The sequence below is a fragment of the Camelina sativa genome, chromosome 3 (assembly GCF_030686135.1).
Source record: "Camelina sativa cultivar CO46 ecotype springtype chromosome 3, ASM3068613v1".
Lineage (NCBI taxonomy): Eukaryota > Viridiplantae > Streptophyta > Magnoliopsida > Brassicales > Brassicaceae > Camelina > Camelina sativa.
Genome location: NC_141882.1, coordinates 28,313,638 through 28,334,235, shown reverse-complemented (window position 1 = coordinate 28,334,235; position 20,598 = coordinate 28,313,638). Strand labels below are relative to the sequence as shown.

The following is a 20,598-nucleotide window of genomic DNA, read 5'->3' as shown; positions in this document are numbered from 1 at the left end:
AACAAAAATCTTTGAGACAAGCCTTGAGCCACAATGAATATTAATTTGGTTGCTGCAATTCTACAAGAACCAAGTGAAGTATTACATTTTTAGATGCACATTTGTCTTAATAAAGCTTCTCTATGCCTATATCTAAAACAATGGAGTTCAGAACAAAGAACAAAACTTCTCTTTAAAACTGAATCTTCAACCTCAGCTTCAATGAAACGAAATCTTTTAGACAAGATCAGCTGGCATCTCGCGGATTTTAGTACCGTAATGCTTCTCAATATCCTTGAGATCCTTCTTGTCCGAAGATTTCACAAAGTTAATGGCCACACCTTCACGACCAAAACGACCAGCTCGTCCAATACGATGAATGTAAAGCTCCGGGTTGTTGGGTATATCATAATTGATGACATGTGAAACCTAGTAAATAAAGATTACTAATGTCAACTTCAAGTTTGACACTGATAGTTAAAAGACAGAGAAAGAGAGGTATCATACTGTTTGAACATCGATCCCTCGTGCCCATACATCTGAGGCAATTAAAACGCGGCTTTTAAATGACCGAAACTGGTTCATGATTTCATCTCTCTCCTTTTGACGTTTGTCTCCATGCATTGATGAAACTACGAAATTGCTACTCCTCATCTTCTCAGTAAGCCAATCCACCTTTTATATATACATAAATTTCAGATCAAAGCTTTCACATTTATCAACAAAAGATTATAGGAACCAAAGCTTACGACTACGAGTAAATGATTTTTAAATACCTTTTGTCTTGTGTTGCAGAAGATAATAGCCTGATTAATAACAAGCCTTCCATAAAGATCGCAAAGAGTATCGAACTTCCACTCTTCTTTATCAACATCAACATAGTATTGTTTGATTCCCTGAAAACTTAAAAAGTTGTAATTTATGCTTTGCATGATGAAACTAAAACTTAAAAGCATGAAAATGTCAGAAGATAAAAAACTCACTTCCAGAGTCAATTCATCAGGTTTCACAAGTATCCTAACAGGATCTGTCATAAACTTTTCTTGCATCTCCAAAATCTCTTGAGGAAGAGTAGCAGAAATCAAGCAAACCTATTATAAATCCAACTTTTATTAGATTCAAATTATCAACAGAAACAGGAGTTAATCAAATAACTAATATTCATTGAAACCTGAATATCATGTGGAAGAGATCTGTAAACGTCGTAAATCTGGTCTTTCAAACCTTTACTCAACATTTCATCTGATTCATCAAGAACCAAAAGTTTAACAGCTTTAGTCTGTAAACTTCCTCTCTTTATCATATCATAGACTCGACCAGGTGTCCCAGACACAGCATGGACACCACGCTCCAGCTTCTTGATGTCTTCTCCAATGCTCTTACCACCGATGCAGGCATGCGCCTGAATATTAGTATGCGTCCCAATAGCCTGTATAGTCTTCTCTGTCTGTGAAGCCAGCTCTCTTGATGGAGACAACACCAATGCCTGAACCCTTGAAACCAAAGGAAAAAAAACACCAAATTTATTAGTAAATATGAAAGTAAGCCTTCCTCATCCTAATTACAAAGCAAAACCATCAACCATGTTGATTAGTAAAAAGCTTTAAAAAAAAATCTTGCAGCCTAAAAAGTAAGTGTTCCTCAACAATCACAAAGCAGAACCATTAACTATGTGTAGTAACAAATCAGAAATTGCAAAGTAGAACCATCATCAACCATGTAAATACCAAATGCAAAACAGCTAACGCAGTTCCACTTCTTAATTACAGAGCAAGGGCATTAATCACAGAACAAATATTGCAGCCATAAGCAAGTGTTACTAATAATGCTAATCACAGGGCAAGACCATTATTAATCATGCTAATATAGAGGAGAGAGTGACCTAAATTGGGAAATATGAAGAAAAAAAAAGGGTTTCAATTTGTTAACAATCTCAGGTGGAAAATAAGAGAAGAGATCGTACTTTCTAGAAGAAGTGTTGACGATTTGACAGACGGAGATAGCAATCATGGAGGTTTTGCCAGTACCAGACTGAGCCTGAGCTATAACATCTCTTCCTTTGAGAATAGGCACAAAAGCTCTCTGTTGAATCTCAGATGGTTTCTTGTAACCGTAGTCGTAAACCCCTCGGAGAACTTTATCGTTCATCCCCATGTCATCGAAACTCTTGATTGCTTTGATCCCTTTAGTCGTTTCGAAGACCAGATTCTCATCATCCAAAGCTCCTTCGCTTTTCCGATCTATTCCTTTCGCTGCCACCATGATTCTTAACTCCTAAATCTCTCTTCTTGCTCCTGGAATTAAGAGAAGTGAAATAGATTTTTTCCTTGTTGCAAGTTTTGGAGTTTGAAGACGAAATTGTCGGGAGAAGAACTGACGAAATGTGTCTGGAATGAGAAGAAAGGGTTTTAGGTAGGGGTTGTTTGGTTATTGTATATTTTTATGGTTCAATTCAATTCATCAAACTAAACCGGCCCTTTTTTAATAATCGGGTTTAGAGTTTGTAACTCACGTACCAATCTGGAATTAAGGATTGACTAATTAATAAAGGTTTAAAAAGTTGAAGTAAGCAAATGAACTAATTCGAAATCAGTATTACATTTACAATTACTCTTCTAAGCTGGTCATGTGAGAATAATTAACGCCCAAAATAAGCACCTCGCTATTGGCCTATTACTATGATTAAAATTTTGAATAAAAGCCAGAGTGATAAGTTTCTGACGCGGCTCACGTATAATTTAAGCAACTAATCTTGATTCATCATGTTATTAATTGATAATACTTTTGAAATTTAATAATTTTTCTATAAAAAAAAAGGGAATAAAAACAAGATTTTTATATATATAAATATATATATATATAATCATTGAAGTTACAAACAAAACAAAGAAGTTTTTCGCGTATTAATAAAAATTTAGATTTGTTTGTTACAAAATAATAATAAAATATTTATTTATCTTATAAACTTTATAAAATTATATATCTAATTTACTTCATATTCTGCTTTCGACCCGTAGCTGATACTACTATTTTGGTTTGGGTGCAATATCAAATTCGTTAATTATAAATTTGGTAAAATCTATAATAAAACCCCAACAAAACATGTATTGATACGTGATCTGGTATTATAAATTGATGTGATCTGTTTAGAGATCTTAATATACCAAATTTACAATAGTGATTGGTGTTAATATTAACACCATTGCGGTTATTGGTATAACATTTTAGTATATATTAACTTTATATGTGAAAATTACAATTAGATTATGTATACGTATATGATATTGTCAACATTATACAATTAGTATTGTTTATATAGTGAATATTATGTATAAAAAAATAAGTTTTCGTCAATTACATTGTTTGTTATTGTTGTCTAAGATTTCTAAAACAATAAATATTTTTTTTAAAATAATTTTATTATATAATTACGAAAATACTGTTTTATTATTTTGTAAAATAAATTTTTTTGTTTTGTTAGTTATTTGATTAATTAAAATGTAATGATATTTTTTGTAATATGCCACATGATAGAAGGGTTAACTCTAACAATATTGTTTAAATAAATATATAGAAATGGTTACACCCTAGCTACTTCAAAAACCATTTGTCTTACCGTTGATACAATTTGAAGTGGACAACTATCTGCTTAAATTATGAAAATGGTTTATGAAAAACACAAATATCCAAATGTGTAAGTATTTTGTTAAATTTTAAATAAATTTATTAGTTTTTCAAAAATATATTTTAATATATATATTTTATCGAATTTTTTTTATAAATTGCAAATAAGCAAATAAATTTTCTAAATACATTTAAAATAGAATTAAATTTCATATTAACATGTGATTTAATAGTGTTACTAGATTATAATTGTGAATGATGTGCAACCATGGATGAAGCGAAAGAATGTAGTATATACATCCTAATAATTTTGACAATCATTTGTCGATACATTGCCAAATAAGCAATCTGTTAAATTATGGAAATGCTTTAAAAAAAATGAATATGTCCAAATGGTTATGTATTTTGTTAATTTAATCTCTCAATTATTGTCAATATATATATATATATATATATATTATACGAATTGCTTGACAAATAGCAAATTAGTAAGGAAAATAAAATCATAAGTTTTATACATTTAAAATTTTATCCAAAATATTATTTTCTTTCTTATTAAAACAAATTCTAAATAACATAAATAAAATCAAAAATAAAAATAAAATAAATGTTATGTCCAAAAGAATCAACAACAAAGCATTGTTACTTTATGCCAATGTGTTAAAACTCGGCCTGGGAATATTACCCGATCAGAAAATTCCGAAACCGAGATTTTTGGTTTTCGGTTCGGTGACTAGAAGAAAACCGATCAGAAGGAGTTGTAATATGTAGTCGGTTATCGGTTCGGTTCACCTTAACCGATCGGTTTCCCAAATTCAACCGAATTACCTGTATTACACGAAAGTAATCGATCCGAATTATCCAAATTACCCAAAGTACCCAAAAATAACCGAAATTACCTGAAATTACCTAAAAATAACCAAGATTTTTGACCGGATTTAACTTAAATAACCAAACTAACCAAAAAACTAAAAACTTCAGTTAGTTTGAGTAACCAAAAAACCCGATACTCGAATCGACCCGACTCGTTAATTAATTCGGTTATTTTCGGTAACACTTCTCAGATTTCGAACTACCCGACTATTCTAATTATCCGAACTACCCGACTATTCTAATTATCCGATCCGAAGTATCCGACCCGACCCAAATTCGCAGGCCTAGTTAAAACAATCGTCAAAGAAATTCGGGCATGAGCATGTTAAAGACCTAGTCCAACTGATAAAACCAACAAATTAAAGACTTCAAAAGTATTAAACAGGGTAAAATTACATGTAACAATCTCAGTAATGGGCCAATAATGGTTTTCAGGAAAAAGCCCAATAATGTGTTTTTTTTTTTACAATATTCATATAATGCATACGGCGACGAACCAACCACTGTAATAGAACCGGAGACTAAAGCCGTCATCATCTTAATCACAATTCACACAGAAGCAAGTTTTGGAGGCACTACGAACTCAACAACAATGGTATCATCAAGATAATCACAAATCTTTTCATTTTCCAACTTCATGGAAGCCTCGATTTCGCCCAAATCCCTAAAATACGAAATCGATCCGATTGAGAAACCTTTAGCTCTACCGGGAGAGAAGTTTTCTCCAACAGTGATCATCTGATCAACTCCTTTAAATTTCTGCTTAATCACTTCCATAATCTCCGATTTCGCCTCTCCCGTGACGTTCTCTTTCACCTTCACAAGCGTGATTTTACCAATTGAACCGGGAGGCGGAGCTAGGATTCCGGGAACTTGCTCGGCGATCCAATCAACGGCCAAGACGTCTTCACGGATCGATTCCGATTCCTTGACGACGCGGACGTGATCGGGATGTATTGCGTAAGCGTCGAGGTCATCTTTAGATCTGTAACGGCTATGAAGGACGTGAGTGAAGGCGGCGGAAGCGGAGGTGGAGTTAAGGCGGTGGATTGAACCGCAGGAGAGGTGAAACACCTGGTCGATATTGATGAGTTCGTTGATTCCGTTGACCATGGAGTTGATTTTGTTGGAGTCAACGTCATCGTCGTTCTTGAGCTTGAAGAGGACGACGTGCTCGACGATCGAAGAAGACATGGCCACAAACCACGGAGATGGGATTTGCATTCGGTTTCGTATTTGTGATTTTTCTAAGGGAGACTTATCTTTATTGGGCCTTAATGGGTATCTTCTCAAAAAAAACCCATAATGTGTGTTTGGTTGTGAGTGAGAATGGAACCTTGGATTCTTGAAAAGTTTTTATTTCAGCTTTTTTTGACATGAACCGTACGATTAGCTTTAGATACTTTATTTGATTAGTTGATTTGATATATCTAAGCAAAGGAAGTATTATTTCGTTTTTAAATGATTATTATTTTTCGTATTTAGTTAAAGTTTACTTTTTTTGGGGACGACGTACTGTATAATTAAATAATACAAAGACAAAAAGAGAGAAAACCAAAAGAAATTGATGGACGTAAAATCAAATCCTCATTCCAATGTGTTTAATTTTTCCTCCACTTTACCTAATTCGTTTTTTGTTTGCAAGTGTGTGTGATATTGATATCCTGCCCACCACACGTGCGAGTTTATATTATACCCACTAATTAACCTATACGTAGGTTTACCTTAATTAATTACTTTATGACATTAAGTAATATAATATTGTAAGTTGTAACGAATGGAAGAACTTCGTTAAGTAGTAGTTTAGCCATATGAGCCTCTACATAATAGCCACTCGGGACTTGGGAGTGTACACGCAGTCCCAAATACGCAGTTAAAATAGTATGTTTGAAAGTTTTACTTTTATTTTGTGAAAGTATTATTTTGGGTAAAAGATTATTAATTCATAAACAAAGAAAAGTAAACTATAATGAATAATTGAAATATAAATTAACAGAAATATACTATATTTAGAGAGAGAGTCTAATGGAATGAATGAAAAAAAAAAAAAAAAAGTCTAATAGAACGGGTTGAAAAAATAAACTAAATCATATATCGTATATAGTATTAAATAGATTTACTTTTTATAAAACTTAATAAATATTGTACAATGCAAAATTGTTTTAAATTATATTGGCAAACCGTTTTTCAAACCGTGTTTATGATTGCTTTTTCAACTGAAGATTCTCCCATCGATGTTGTACATACATTCTCAAGTGACATATCCATTGACGTAGGAAACGAGTAGATTATGCACGGAGAAGTATAAGTTTTCTATTTTCACTCATGAGATTCGTACGTCATGTTATGATTTATCCACATTATTGAGTTCTGAAGATTATATAGCAATAATTCGAAAAAATAAATGATGGCCAAACGAATAATTAAATTACGTAGAATATATATTTTTTTGGGTGCCAAATTGCATAGATAATAGCACAGATGTTGTGTCGTCTTCTTACCTACTCTATTTATAGATATAGTTTTGGATTCATACATTTTTTTATAACTTATAATTTATTAATTTTGCTCTTAAAAGGAAGTGTGAGGAAAAAAGAAAAGAGAAAATGATGAGAAAAGCCGCACGAGTTCTTTCATTGGATTCCCTTCCCTTCGAAGGTGTTATCGTGGAAAAACGGCTTTTTCATACCTCTACAATAGTCTTGTATTGAATTTATACATTTGACTATTGATCTGGCGTAAACATACATTATGTTGATAGATATTTGAATTTTGTACCCTAACTTCAAAATCAATACCCTAAGTATAATTGTTGTGCCATAACATACAAAAACGTGTTTATCGACTAACTCTGTTAAGCTTCCGCTTAATCAAAATGACGTGGATTCCACGTGTGCGCGACGATCCAAACGACGTTGTTTTGGCAAAACAGAGAATCTAAAATTTTGTCCAAAACGACGTCGTTTTTTATTTCTATCCAAAATCTTTCTTCTTCTCTCCCGAAACTCTCTCTCGCGGCGGAGGAACCCTAGAATTTGGGTGTTTTCAATTTCGAGTCGATCTGAAGTAGGTTATCCAATGTATTCATCATCTAGTTCTGGTAAGTAATAATTATTGTTTTGGTTGATTTTAATTATTCAATTTCGATAATATATATGCGAATTTTGATTTGGAAATTTGGTTAAGGGTTGAAAGCGAGCTACAATCGTCGTGGACAAGAAAGAGGGATACCTAGAAAATGTAGATGTGGTGTAGTGTCTGTAATCAAAACTTCAGAAACATTGAAGAATCCAGGGAGATTATTCTATTGTTGTCCTTATGGCTCAAAGGAGAATTGTGGTCATTTGTTCAAATGGACTGATTTATCTATGGTGGAAGAGATTGAAGAGGTTGAGAGTGTTGTTGAGAAGATACAAGTAGATGCGGGAAGCTTAGAGAAAGGCTTACATGATGTGGAAGCTGAGATGAAGAGTCTAGCAATGAATAGCAATGGAAGTGAAATAGAAGGCATAAAAGCTGTTGCACAAGGATGTGAGAAGGAGATTGGAGAACTCAAAGCCATGATCATTTGTTGTGAGAAAGAGATTCAAGCATTACGTAGCTTCAAAAATTTGATTGTGTGTAGTGTAGTCATGTTTGTTGTATATGCTTTAATCTTTTAAGCAATAAGCAAAACATGTCTTGACTTGCTACCAATGTTAATGGAGCAATATGTTTATGTAATGATAATGGAGCTAAAATGCTATAAAGAGTGTTGTTTTAGATGATTCCATTTAGATGACAAAGTTTTAAACAACATCCGATTCAATAAGTAGACAAAAAACAAGCATCCTACATCTTAAACCATATACCAAAAAACCATCATCCTAAACATTCAATCCAAACAACATGATCCTAAAACTTTGAACCATCCTAATCATAAGCTATAAAACAACTAATCAGCAAGTGAAATCTGTGATGGTTGGCTTGATTGGCTTGGTTGACTTGCTTGACTTGGACCTTCCCCTTGTGCTTTCCTTGGCTTATAGCGATGGATCCCAAGATTAGGACAACTTCTTGTGTTATGTCCTACCGTGCTACAGTTAGCACAACGCAAAATAATTCCTGCTCTGCTAATTTTAATCTTCTTTAGTGGAGCGACATCTTCTACAACCTTTGCTTTCTTTTTCCTTTTCTTTGGAGATTCATTTTTGCCCTTGATTCGTTTTTGTATCTTTGTCCGCCCTTTAGTTGGCTCTCTAGGTGGTGGTTGAATCTCTGTTTCACTCGATTTTCTCCAGAAGTACATACCATTAACTCCCCTCATTGTCTCATTGTATTGAGCCACCCATCTTGATATCAAATACCAGTCAGAGTTAACAAAATCCTCAGGCTTCAGATTTTTCCTCATCCCAATTACACGCAAGACATGACGGCAAGGAATTTCTGTCATACTCCACCTTCTACATGCACATGTTTTTGCATTCATATCAACCCTGAAACCATGATGAACATGTTCTGCCACCTCATAATGACCATTACCGCAGGGGATTACCTGACAATACTTCAAGTATCTCTGCTCTTCCTTAATAGTCTTGGCCACTTTCGGAGTATACTTCCCCTTGTGCTTTGCAGCCTTCTTTCTTCTCTTTTCATTTTGGACCAAGCATTGTCGCCTTATGGTCTCCAACATTGATACCAACAGCTTTTATGCCTTCTATTTCACTTCCATTGCTATTCATTGCTAGACTCTTCATCTCAGCTTCCACATCATGTAAGCCTTTCTCTAAGCTTCCCACATCTACTTGTATCTTCTCAACAACACTCTCAACCTCTTCAATCTCTTCCACCATAGATAAATCAGTCCATTTGAACAAATGACCACAATTCTCCTTTGAGCCATAAGGACAACAATAGAATAACCTCTTTGGATTCTTCAATGTTTCTGAAGTTTTGATTACAGACACTGCACCACATCTACATTTTCTAGGTATCCCTCTTTCTTGTCCACAACGATTGTAGCTCGCTTTAAACCCTTAGCCAAATTTCCAAATCAAAATTCGCATATATATTATCGAAATTGAATAATTAAAATCAACCAAAACAATAATTATTACTTACCAGAACTAGATGATGAATACATTGGATAACCTACTTCAAATCGACTCGAAATTGAAAACACCCAAATTCTAGGGTTCCTCCGCCGCGAGAGAGAGTTTCGGGAGAGAAGAAGAAAGATTTTGGATAGAAATAAAAAACGACGTCGTTTTGGATAAAATTTTAGATTCTCTGTTTTGCCAAAACGACGTCGTTTGGATCGTCGCGCACACGTGGAATCCACGTCATTTTGATTAAACAAAAGCTTAACAGAGTTAGTCGATAAACACGTTTTTGTATGTTATGGCACAACAATTATACTTGGGGTATTGATTTCGAAGTTAGGGTACTAAATTCAAATATCTATCAACATAATGTATGTTTACGCCAGATCAATAGTCAAATGTATAAATTCAACACAAGACTATTGTGGAGATATGAAAAAGCCATTTCCGTGTTATCGTCTCAGCTCCGACCATATTGCCATCCCTTCGTTAAACATATATATATCCTTCCCCAAAAAAATTACACAAACAAAGTTCAATTTATATGATTAGTTAATTACCCAGCACAAATACGTAATTTTGAAAAAAATTCCAAATAGATTTGAAGAGTTATTTCTCCACTTTTATAAACTTTAAATCAAATAAGAAACAGTTGAATCTTTTTGTAATAACTTTGGATTACATCCAAAACTTTTGTATACATATTATTCTCCATCCACTATTTTTTTTTTTTTTTTTGGCTTTGGTAACTTTTTTTTTTGTCTTTCTATAATATCCAACTTAAAAATATTTTGAACTCGGAACAAAAGTTTTGAATTTGAGCTCATCACTGACTCGGGTAAAAAATGGCATCAGTTCATCAATCTTTTATGTAACCCAATAAAAAAGGAAAGCAATAGATTCCGAAGTACCTTTTATGGATTTAATTTGTTTGAATGAGGGGAGCCAATAAAGTATGTATAAACGATAATCCAACTCGTAATTATAAACACAAACCAAAATTACAAAACAACAAAAATGCAAAGCTAAGAAGCCTCGAATGTTAGGAAGCACCAGTCAATTACAGAAAACAAAAATACATAACAATCAACTAAAAAAAAAAAAGAAAGAGAGGTAGGGTATTTGATTAATTATACCCTACCATAAATTCAGACCCACCTAACTCAAAAATTATCCCAAAAAAAGGAACAAAGAGAGGGAGAAAAACCAAAATAAGAAGAAGAGCAAAAGAAGCGAAACATCACACTACACTCTCTATAATATACTTCAATATTATTGTATTTTAATCAAACTAAAAACTTTGAGATATAGATAATACCATAATAATAATAATAATCACAAAACCCTAATCATACACTTAGCTTATTTATTGATTTGTTGACCAAGTGCGAAAACGAAGAACATCTCTACATCTGGAGATGCAAAGAAAGCTATTTGTCTTCTCCTCAAAGCGCAGTTTTGCCCCACTTTCTGCTTCTTCGGCGCCGGCGGACACGTGAGCATCTCCGGTATACGTGACTTCTTAGACGTCGGTGTACAACATCCACTCTCCGGTTGGAATGAAGATGGCGTGGCCGTTGATGCGGGTGAAGTAGTAGGTGAAGATGACGTCGAAGTGACGTCACTATTGATGATAGTACTACATGGAGGAGGAGATGTGTTCTTGTAATGGATTCTTTTACTTCTTCTTGTGTTTGTTCTTCTTATTGGTTTATTTCCTTTTGATGCCATTTTTGAGACCAAAATAAGAGAGAAAAGAGAGAGAGGGATAGTGAGAGAGCAAAAAAAGGAAGGAAATGGGTGAATGTGAATCTATATATGAGGAGTTTGTATAAAAAACCTTACTTAGTGGGAAGTTTTACTTTAAAATTTTGACTGGAAAAAGTTTCAATGAGAGGAGAAGAAAAAGCCAAGAAAGGAAAAGGTAAAATAAAAGAGAGATTGGCTTAGTATTTGGAAACTAAAGAGAAAGGGTTTCTTTTTGATATCAATGCATGTAAGTCACTGTGAAAGTGTGAAATGGGTATGCTTTGTTTTCTTCTTTTCGTTTAAATATTCATATATAGAACAAACATAATATCATAAAATAATACTAGTCTTCTAGAATTATCAATTATCTCGTTATTCTAAGTTCATATTTCTATCCTTTTTTTTTTAATAACCAGAATGCTATTTCTATGATTAAACTAAATATGATTTTTCTGATAATAAAAAATATTTATCAACAACTCCTAATGTGTAGTATGCTTGTAAATGATGTTTCAAAAAAAGTTATTATATAATCTATAGATGCAACATATCAAGAACAAGAAGATAAAGGGAAAACAAACTAGCATGTAGATCTCCTTTTAACATTTACCAATATAATATTTTCAACAGAATTATGTATAGTATTAAAATAAGAAGAAGACCCTTTTCATATAAAAAGATGGTATCAAATTACGGAAGAAATTATTTGTTGTGAATTATTGTTTCAAATGCATTTTAAGTTTGCGGTAAAAGACAAACACTAAATATATTTGCTATAAAGTAAGTGATATATATATATATATATATATATATATATATTAAAAGTCTAAAATGCATGTGAGACGTTAATTACATATAAACAACATCATTGTTTTACGTTGATATTGTGTATAAATATTATTATATATCCACACATATATTATATATATAGGCGTGCTGTCACATGCATATACTATTTCAATAATAAATACAATTACATCCACAGCTAAAAAACATTTAAGCATATATGTATTACTTAATTAACTAAAAACAAGACAACAACAGTCTCATTCAACTAAAAATGGGAAAAACATACTTCAAGGAAGAGAGAGGTGCCGAGAGAAGAGTCTCACATTTGATGATTAAGATATTTTTTTGGTCTTCAAAAACACTACTCCTTGGAAGTATTAGGTGGTAACTGTAATTGTTTATGTACTTAGCTTTAAGATATTTTTTTCTTAATAAAGAACTGAAGAACACAGGCAGAATAAAAATATAAATTTTAACACGAAACTTTGATGTGTAATACAGATTCACGTGGGACGATGTTATTCAAAATTAATCCATATATATGCATGGGGTTTCTACACTCTCCAACTAACCCTATTATTTTTAACAAACTAACCCTTTTTTGGGTTTAGTTGAGATTCTTGTCTCAGCAGATTTTGGTTTTTAAATGTGGCTGCAGTAAGTATAAATTTATACAACTGTGGCAATCGTTCGTTAGTAATATTAACTTTTATAGGAGAGAAATAATTATACATAGAACAAATAAAAAAGAGAAAAAAAGGCTATATCCCTAAAGAAAGTACACAGTAGTCGAGGCTGGATCTTAATCATGGGATCCAAAACATAGGATTCACTGTGCACGCACATACGGCGGGTTAGATTCTCAAAGGCCATACATACATACAGACAAACATATTACCACGGATAGTATAAGTAGTCTCCCTTTTTTAATCAGCCTCTATGTTTTTAGGTAATTATTTTGTAGACGTCTCTACACTATTTGTCTTGTTTCTGATACATTAAGGAATTTTTGTTTTTTTTGAAGCGGTGCACTGATATTTTGGTGTATTTTGGTTTTTGAGTTTTAGTTTTAAGTTCTTTAGTTTTGAAGTAGATTTTAGTATTCCACAAACTTGAATATATCTTTAAATCTTGGTTTTCAGTTCTGTAATTTGTTTTATAAACAAACGATTTTTAAGCTTTCTATAGTAATTTTTTAGTTTTTGATTGCACATATTTGAAAGAAACAAAATAATGTTAGTGCTACGACAAAAAAAATTCTCAAAAACTTAAAAACTAGATTTGGATTAAACGCTCTCAAGACGCCCTCAAAAATATTCCTATTTTTTATGCCTTTAAAAAAAAAATTCCTATTTTTTATTAATTTGTTTCGGTCACAAAAGTCAATACATCATCCTTATCTATATGTTAAAATGCGAAAAGGAAATATTAATTTGGGACATTATCAGAAATTAATGGTATTGTCGAGAAAACAAATTTACTGATACAAAACTCTGATATTTTTGATACAATTTTTTTATTTTTTTTTCAACAAAAAAGATGTTTTTGATACAATAATAAACTCAGATGTTACAAACAAGTGAAGTTCTTTCGAAGGCAAGAATAAAAACAAAACAAAAATGTGTTGGTTCTAATCTAAACTGTGGCACAAGTAATAGTAGTACAACTCTTTCTCACTGCTTTCACCTGCACACACAAAAACTGATTATGTTAAACATACAGAACAGATCATCATCAGTATTTAAAACACATAAAAATCTCTATATCCTATTATGATCAAGTGTTCGGTGTACACGGTTCCAGTTATCAGTTACGGCCATTTCGAGTAACCAGAAATGAAAGAACAAACCCGAGAAAGTAAGCAAGTACCTGTTGAATCATAGGTGTGTCTGGTACTGGAGAGATAATAGATGATCATGATCATAAACTATAGGCTCAGTCTCTGTTTGCTATATATGCTGGAAGTTGAATCAAACCTAAATCACTATTGATATGTTCAAATGTATAAAGTCTGTAGGATTGGGAAAAGTAATATCTCTGTGGTTTAGTAGTTATCGCCAAAAGACATGGACTGGCCTAATACGGTTTTGATGCGAATCTGCAAAGCAAAAGAGATTGAAAGGACATAGTTAAGTCAATAACAAGTAATAGAGAGTAAACAAGGCAATCTAAAACAGTACTACGGTTTCCTCTTTTTTTTTTGACCTTAACATCGAGGCAAGCATCGTTGACCATGTTCTTTAACTGGGGAATGATACCCGCACTTCTCAATTTCACATGCCGATCATATGCACCGGGACTTGAAGGACTAATGAGGTTTATAATAGTCCAGACTGTTGCTGACCGTAACTGGCTCTCATCACTCTGCAAAAACTTCAGCATGAAATTCTCTGATCCAGTGGCTTGAGGAAACAGCTGCTGCATAACTGCTTCTTTATGTAACTCAGTCCCACTCGCTACATTCGTGAGCACATACATTCCCTGGAGGATAGAAAAACATTTTTCATCAGAGATTTTGTTAATCTATTGATATGGTTTACTTTTTTTTTTTTTGCATTTTCGTCACCTGTATTGCCATATGAGCTTGTGGACCTTTCCTCAATTGCCTCCCAACAGTATCTAAGATAAGACCATCTTCATCAAATACAAACTCGATTGAGCTGATACATCCGTCAACAAGATTACGGAGGAGGGCCAAAGCTTGCTCTTGCACTGGAGGCTCAGGATCTGAGAGCAATGAGTTTATTTTGTTATTCCACATAAGAAATTTCATAAAGATTAATCATATGATTATGGTTTGATGAATTTACCACTAATGAGGCAAGCAAATCCTTGAGCATTGACGTCTGAAATAAAGAGTTCTTTACGTTTATTGTCGGCAAGGAACATGAGGTTCCTTAAAGCACGTAAAGCGCTACACCGAGCATCTGGATCCATTGATTTTGACAACTCAATAAGCTGTTTTATCCCTCCGAACTCTATAAATGATGACTTTGGTGATGAAAAATCCAATACTATATTGCTCAGAGCACCAAGAACTGCAACCTGGTCCACAATATACAGGTACATACATTCAATTAGGTTGTGCCGTTTCCTTCTAAAGAAAAAAACTAAGAAATGCGGCATCTTATGTGACACAGTACCTGGACAGACGAAGATGGATCATGCAATAACTGAACCAAAGGAAGCATAACATGATCGCTGTTGAATCTTCCTGCACTCAAATTCTAAATGACATGTGTCAGGGGCCTTACCACTTAATACAAAGGCAGCTGAAATACTAAAACATCCAGAATGTATAATGTTAACTAACCTTGACTGATCGAGAAGCGTTTCTTAAGCAAATGCACGCAGCAGCTCTTACATCAGCATCTTTGTGTCTTAATGCATTAATCAGCAGGTCTAACACCTAGTAGAAGGAAATAAAGACAAACCAATTTAGCATACACTCAAGAAGAAAAGATACTAAACAAATCAGATACACAATCAGAAAACGGCTTGTTGAAACACACCTGCAATGACACGAAGCTACACCTGCAATCCTCAAGCTTTGAGCACAATTCAGCTAGAGACAAAAACAAACCCTGAAGACGTTTAGGCTGGAGCTCACTATCTGTCTTCAAGATGTCAACAATATTCTTGATTGCATTGGCCTCGTAAGCTAACTTTTGTAAATCCTCTTTTCCCGCAATAAGACAAGATAAACCCAAAGCAGCATCATCTCCAGATTGACCAGGGTCGTTGAGCAGCTCAAGCAGAGTAGTTATCAATCCCGATTTGGTTCCCATGTTTACAAAATAAGACGGAGAAGTGTTGTATATAACAACTAAGCAGAGACAAGAAAGCAGCCTCGTTCTCGGATACCTATCCTTTGTTAATTCAGTTACAGAATTCAAATATCTCCCAGACTCAAGTCCAACAAAATCCGAAACAGCTTCAGGGTTGTTCTTCAAAACCGTGGCTAAAGATTCAAGACAAGCTTCTCTTTGGCTTAAAGAACCATCAAGAAGTATAACAAGCTTCTCCAAGACACCAGCTTCGCAGAGAACACGCTGCTCTACACTTGTTCCACAAGCATGAGCAATGATGCTCGCACCAAGCCCACTAACATTCTCATTCTCGCTGTTCAACAAGGAGAATAGAAACTCCATGTTTTTCTCTTGAAGAAAATCATACTTTGGAGCTTGATTAGATTGAAATATCATTCTGAGCGAACGAGCCCCCGCATCTACAACCTAAAGAAATGATCAACAAAAACGAAACGGAAACAATAAGGAACCGATTCACATAATTCAAAGATGTTAGGATCAACAAAGTTTCCAAAGGCCAATGCTTTTTTACTTTCTCAGATGCAGACAATTCAAAAAGGTGAAAACTTTAAACTCCTAAACTAGAAAGATTACAGAACAAATCTAAATCGTTCAAGCTTCTTGACAAGACCATTTCCCAATCTAGACTTTAACAGAAAAAAAAAAAAGGTCAAATAAATGTTTGAAAAGATTTAACCTTTTCGTCAGGATTAGTGAGAAGACGAAGAAGACGAGGGAAAACGCCAGCATCAAGAACAGCTTGAACTCCGGCTTCAAACCCACAAGCGAAACTCCCAAGCGCCGCCGCAGATTGGACAAGGATGTTATTGCATTTATCCGAATCATCTGCATCAGCGAGAGCAGAAGCTATGGCGGGAACAGCTCCGATTTTGAGGAAAGAGAGCTTCTTTGTACGGTTTCCGATAATCTGGTTTTTGACCTCACGAAGGGCCTTTAGCTTGACTTCAGGGTCAGATGAAGCCAGACGAGAGAATACATCGGCTTGACGATTATTATTACCGGATGCGGATGCGGATGTGGATGAGGAAGAAGCGGCGGAGGTTGTGGTGGTAGGCATGGCGGAGATTTAGTTTCTCCGGCAAATCGGAAAAAAGAAAAGGCTAATTGAGATTGGAAAAGAAAGGCAGAGGAGTTCCGTAAAGGTTTCAACTTTTTTTTTTTTTTTTTTTTTTTTTTTTTAATAAAGATTGGGTTTTCATTTTTTGTTTTTAAACTAATAATTGAGAATAGCTATGAACCAATCATGTTAGAGAATAGATTGTTCTAAACATAGGTCCTATTTATTATTGTTTTTTCTTCTATTATTTGGGAATTAAAAAGAAATTTACATTTTAATTAATTTTGTTTAAGATTTGTTTATGTAATATTTAATATTTATATATTATGAAATTTTATCAGTCTAGTTAATAAATAAGTAATATGAATAAAACTACTACTGTTTTCATAAATCTGATTTGTACAAATGGTATTTGCTATGAAACAAAAATTAAGAAAATTTGTAAACTCCAATCTAAAATAGAAGTAAAAAAAATAGGAAGGTAATTCAAATATTTTATATTCAAAATCGACACCGGAAGTTCGGTAAATATGATTTTCAGGAACGTCCTAGCACAAATGGAGATCGGAGAGAGTAACGTCAAGCCATAATGCCATTCTTTGACCGGTTTCGACGGGGATCATATCATGTCAGTCGGCACCATCGATCTGCCAATTTTCGTGGGAAGCATGATCATGTATTTCAGGTTTGCCGTCATCGACAAGCCTACTATCTACAACGTAATCCTTGGGACCCCGTGGATCCATAAGATGAAAGCAGTACCATCGACGCGTCAAATTCCCAACCCCGAAAGGTATATATACGCTGCGCGGAAACCAACAGAGTGCAAGAGCCTGCTTCCTGATCGAGCACATGATTCGCACAGGAAAGAAGTTATAGCAATCAAAGCAGCGGGTCGGCGACGACAGCTCGTCACCGACCGACGGAAAGCCGACCCCAATTCAGCAGGGCGTCGCTTCGACAGAAGAAATATGTTTGGACGACAATGACAAGAAATGGTGTGTGAACATCGGAACAGAGATAACCTCGGTCATGCGAAGCGAGCTAATCCTTTTTTTCAAAACAAATATGTCAATATTCGCATGGATTGTAACTGGCATGAAAAGAATCGACCCAACCGTCACAACTCACGAACTCAATGCCGATCCAACACACAAACCAGTCAAGCAAAAACGACGCAAGTTAGGACCCAAAAGATCGCAAGCCGTAAACGACGAAGTGGACAAACTCCTTAGCGATGGATCCATCGTCGAAGTAAAATATCCTGACTGGTTGGTCAATCCAGTAGTCGTCAAAAAGAAGAACGGGAAATGGCGAGTCTGCGTGGATTTTACCGACCTAAACAAAGCTTGCCCAAAGGATAGTTTCCCCTTGCCACGAATCGATCAACTCGTCGAAGCAACCGCAGGAAACGAGCTGCTGACCTTCATGGACGCCTTTTCCGGGTACAATCAGATATTAATGCACAAAGACGACCGGGAAAAAACGTCGTTCATCACAGACAGGGGGACATACTGCTACAAGGTCATGCTTTTCGGCTTAAAAAACGCGGGGGCAACTTACCAACGACTGGTCAATAAAATGTTCGCTGAAAAACTCGGCAGGACGATGGAAGTTTATATAGACGACATGCTTGTCAAGTCACAGCGGGCAAATGATCATATCACTCATTTACGACAATGTTTCGACGTCTTAAACAAGTACGGAATGAAGCTAAACCCAGCCAAGTGCACTTTCGCAGTCAAATCGGGAGAATTCCTCGGCTACTTGGTGACCCGGCTAGGAATTGAAGCAAACCCCAAGCATATTAAGGCAATACTCGACCTACCATCACCAAAAAATGCTAGGGAAGTGCAACGACTAACTGGACGAATTGCGGCCCTAAATCGTTTCATATCTAGGTCAACTGACAAGTGCCTACCTTTCTACCAAATCCTCAAGACCAAAGGGAAGTTCGAATGGAACGAAGCCTGCCACGAAGCATTCAGCAAATTAAAGAGCTACTTATCCACCCCCCCCCTCCAATCCTTGCCAAGCCAGAGTTTGGAGAAGTCCTGTTACTCTACATCGCAGTTTCCGAATCCGCCGTCAGCGGCGTACTCGTCAAGGACGACCGAGGAGAACAACGACATATTTTCTATATAAGTAAATCCCTTGACGATGCAGAAACGCGTTACCCGACAGTCGAAAAGGTCGCCATGGCAGTCGTCACATCGGCAAGGAAGCTCCGACCATATTTTCAGTCACATACCATTGCCGTCCTATCCAACCAGCCCTTACGATCTGTATTACACAGTCCAAATCAATCTGGCCTGTTGACGAAGTGGGCGATCGAACTCAGCGAGTACGACATCGAGTACCGCACACGCCCAGCTGCTAATTCCCAAGTGTTGGCCGACTTCTTAATCGAGCTACCACTAGACGTATCCGGGCCAACCTCCACCGACCCGACAGACGACCGGTGGACATTGCATGTGGATGGAGCATCTTCGCACCTTGGATCCGGTGTGAGAATCCGCCTTACTTCTCCATCCGGCGAAATCTTAGAACAATCTTTTCGTCTTTGGTTTCAAGCAACCAACAATGTCGCCCGAGTATGAAGCACTTATCGCCGGACTTAAGCTCGCCAGCGGGATGCAAATCAGACGAATCCGCACTTTCTGTGATTCACAGCTCGATGCCAATCAATTTAGCGACAAATACGACACAAAAAGCGAACCTATGGCAGCATACCTTAACGTCGTCAAAATTCTGTCCAAACGATTCGACGAATTCGAGCTCGTCAAAATCCCCAGAGGGGACAACGCCCAGGCCGACGCCTTAGCAGCACTCGCTTCAACATCCGACCCGGACCTACGATGTATCATCCCAGTTGAGAGCATCGATACGAAAAGTATAGGGGGAACACGAGCCGAGACATGCCTCGCCCTTCACCAGCCTAACAAAATCCGAACCACCTATCGAACGGCGACATCACGTCGGCAATGCGAACCTCCCTCAGAAAACGACCCAACGGACTGGCGAGTTAAAATCCGGTCATATCTCACCGTTGGTGACGTGCCCACAGACAAATGGGCCAAGAGACGGTTCAAAGAAAAAGCTGCTCATTATACCCTAATGAAAGAGCACTTACTTCGATGGACCGCATCCAGAAACCTTCTCTTATGTATACACGGCGACAACACATAACGTGTCATGATAGAAACCCACGAGGGAGCCGACGGAAACCACTCGGGTGGACGAGCCCTGGCACTACGAATCAAAAAGCACGGCCATTACTGGCCCACAATGATGTCCGATTGTGAAAATTTCATTGCCAGATGCGAAAAGTGCCAGCGACACTCCCCCATAATCCACCAGCCGACCGAACTCTTGCGACATGGCGTAGCCCCATACCCATTCATGCGCTGGGCGATGGACATTATCGGCCCACTACCCGCTTCCAGGCAGAAACGCTATATCCTCGCCTCACCGACTATTTCACCAAATGGGTCGAGGTCGAGTCCTACGCCAATATCAAGGCCAAAGACGTCCAACTCTTCGTGTGGAAGTATATCATCTGTCGTCACGGTCTTTCTTACAAAATAGTCACCGACAACGGTTCACAGTTCATTTC

At 36.0% G+C, this 20,598-nt stretch overlaps 5 protein-coding genes and 1 pseudogene across 6 annotated transcripts; 2 read left to right on the top strand and 4 right to left on the bottom strand.

The window, feature by feature from the left end:
* Positions 1 to 10: 10 nt before the first annotated feature.
* LOC104778046 (DEAD-box ATP-dependent RNA helicase 34) lies at positions 11 to 2,393 on the bottom strand. Its single transcript, XM_010502411.3, has 6 exons — positions 1,943 to 2,393; positions 1,151 to 1,472; positions 963 to 1,070; positions 756 to 875; positions 487 to 654; positions 11 to 408 (listed from the first exon to the last, which is right to left on the bottom strand). The coding sequence occupies exons 1-6, from the start codon at positions 2,239 to 2,241 to the stop codon at positions 217 to 219; spliced, it is 1,209 nt and encodes a 402-aa protein (XP_010500713.1). The 5' UTR covers positions 2,242 to 2,393; the 3' UTR covers positions 11 to 216.
* A 2,442-nt stretch (positions 2,394 to 4,835) lies between these two features.
* On the bottom strand, positions 4,836 to 5,954 carry LOC104778045 (stress-response A/B barrel domain-containing protein DABB1). Its single transcript, XM_010502410.3, has one exon. It carries the CDS (start codon positions 5,698 to 5,700, stop codon positions 5,026 to 5,028), a length of 675 nt encoding a protein of 224 aa, XP_010500712.1. The 5' UTR covers positions 5,701 to 5,954; the 3' UTR covers positions 4,836 to 5,025.
* Positions 5,955 to 7,554: 1,600 nt separating this feature from the next.
* On the top strand, positions 7,555 to 8,138 carry LOC104779296 (uncharacterized protein At4g04775-like). The gene is made up of 2 exons (XM_010503654.2): positions 7,555 to 7,576; positions 7,663 to 8,138. Exons 1-2 carry the CDS (start codon positions 7,555 to 7,557, stop codon positions 8,136 to 8,138), a joined length of 498 nt encoding a protein of 165 aa, XP_010501956.2.
* A 2,373-nt stretch (positions 8,139 to 10,511) lies between these two features.
* LOC104778044 (cyclin-dependent protein kinase inhibitor SMR9 pseudogene) lies at positions 10,512 to 11,559 on the bottom strand (annotated as a pseudogene). Its single transcript, XR_015594539.1, has one exon. The product of XR_015594539.1 is annotated as a cyclin-dependent protein kinase inhibitor SMR9 pseudogene (transcript).
* A 2,035-nt stretch (positions 11,560 to 13,594) lies between these two features.
* Positions 13,595 to 17,180, bottom strand: LOC109124419 (uncharacterized). Its single transcript, XM_087506964.1, has 9 exons — positions 16,602 to 17,180; positions 15,608 to 16,330; positions 15,409 to 15,504; positions 15,239 to 15,322; positions 14,906 to 15,140; positions 14,662 to 14,822; positions 14,301 to 14,576; positions 13,965 to 14,193; positions 13,595 to 13,781 (listed from the first exon to the last, which is right to left on the bottom strand). Exons 1-8 carry the CDS (start codon positions 16,980 to 16,982, stop codon positions 14,140 to 14,142), a joined length of 2,010 nt encoding a protein of 669 aa, XP_087363090.1. The 5' UTR covers positions 16,983 to 17,180; the 3' UTR covers positions 13,595 to 13,781; positions 13,965 to 14,139.
* A 2,523-nt stretch (positions 17,181 to 19,703) lies between these two features.
* Positions 19,704 to 20,171, top strand: LOC147947796 (uncharacterized). The gene has a single exon (XM_087507456.1). It carries the CDS (start codon positions 19,704 to 19,706, stop codon positions 20,169 to 20,171), a length of 468 nt encoding a protein of 155 aa, XP_087363582.1.
* The last annotated feature ends 427 nt before the right edge of the window (positions 20,172 to 20,598 follow it).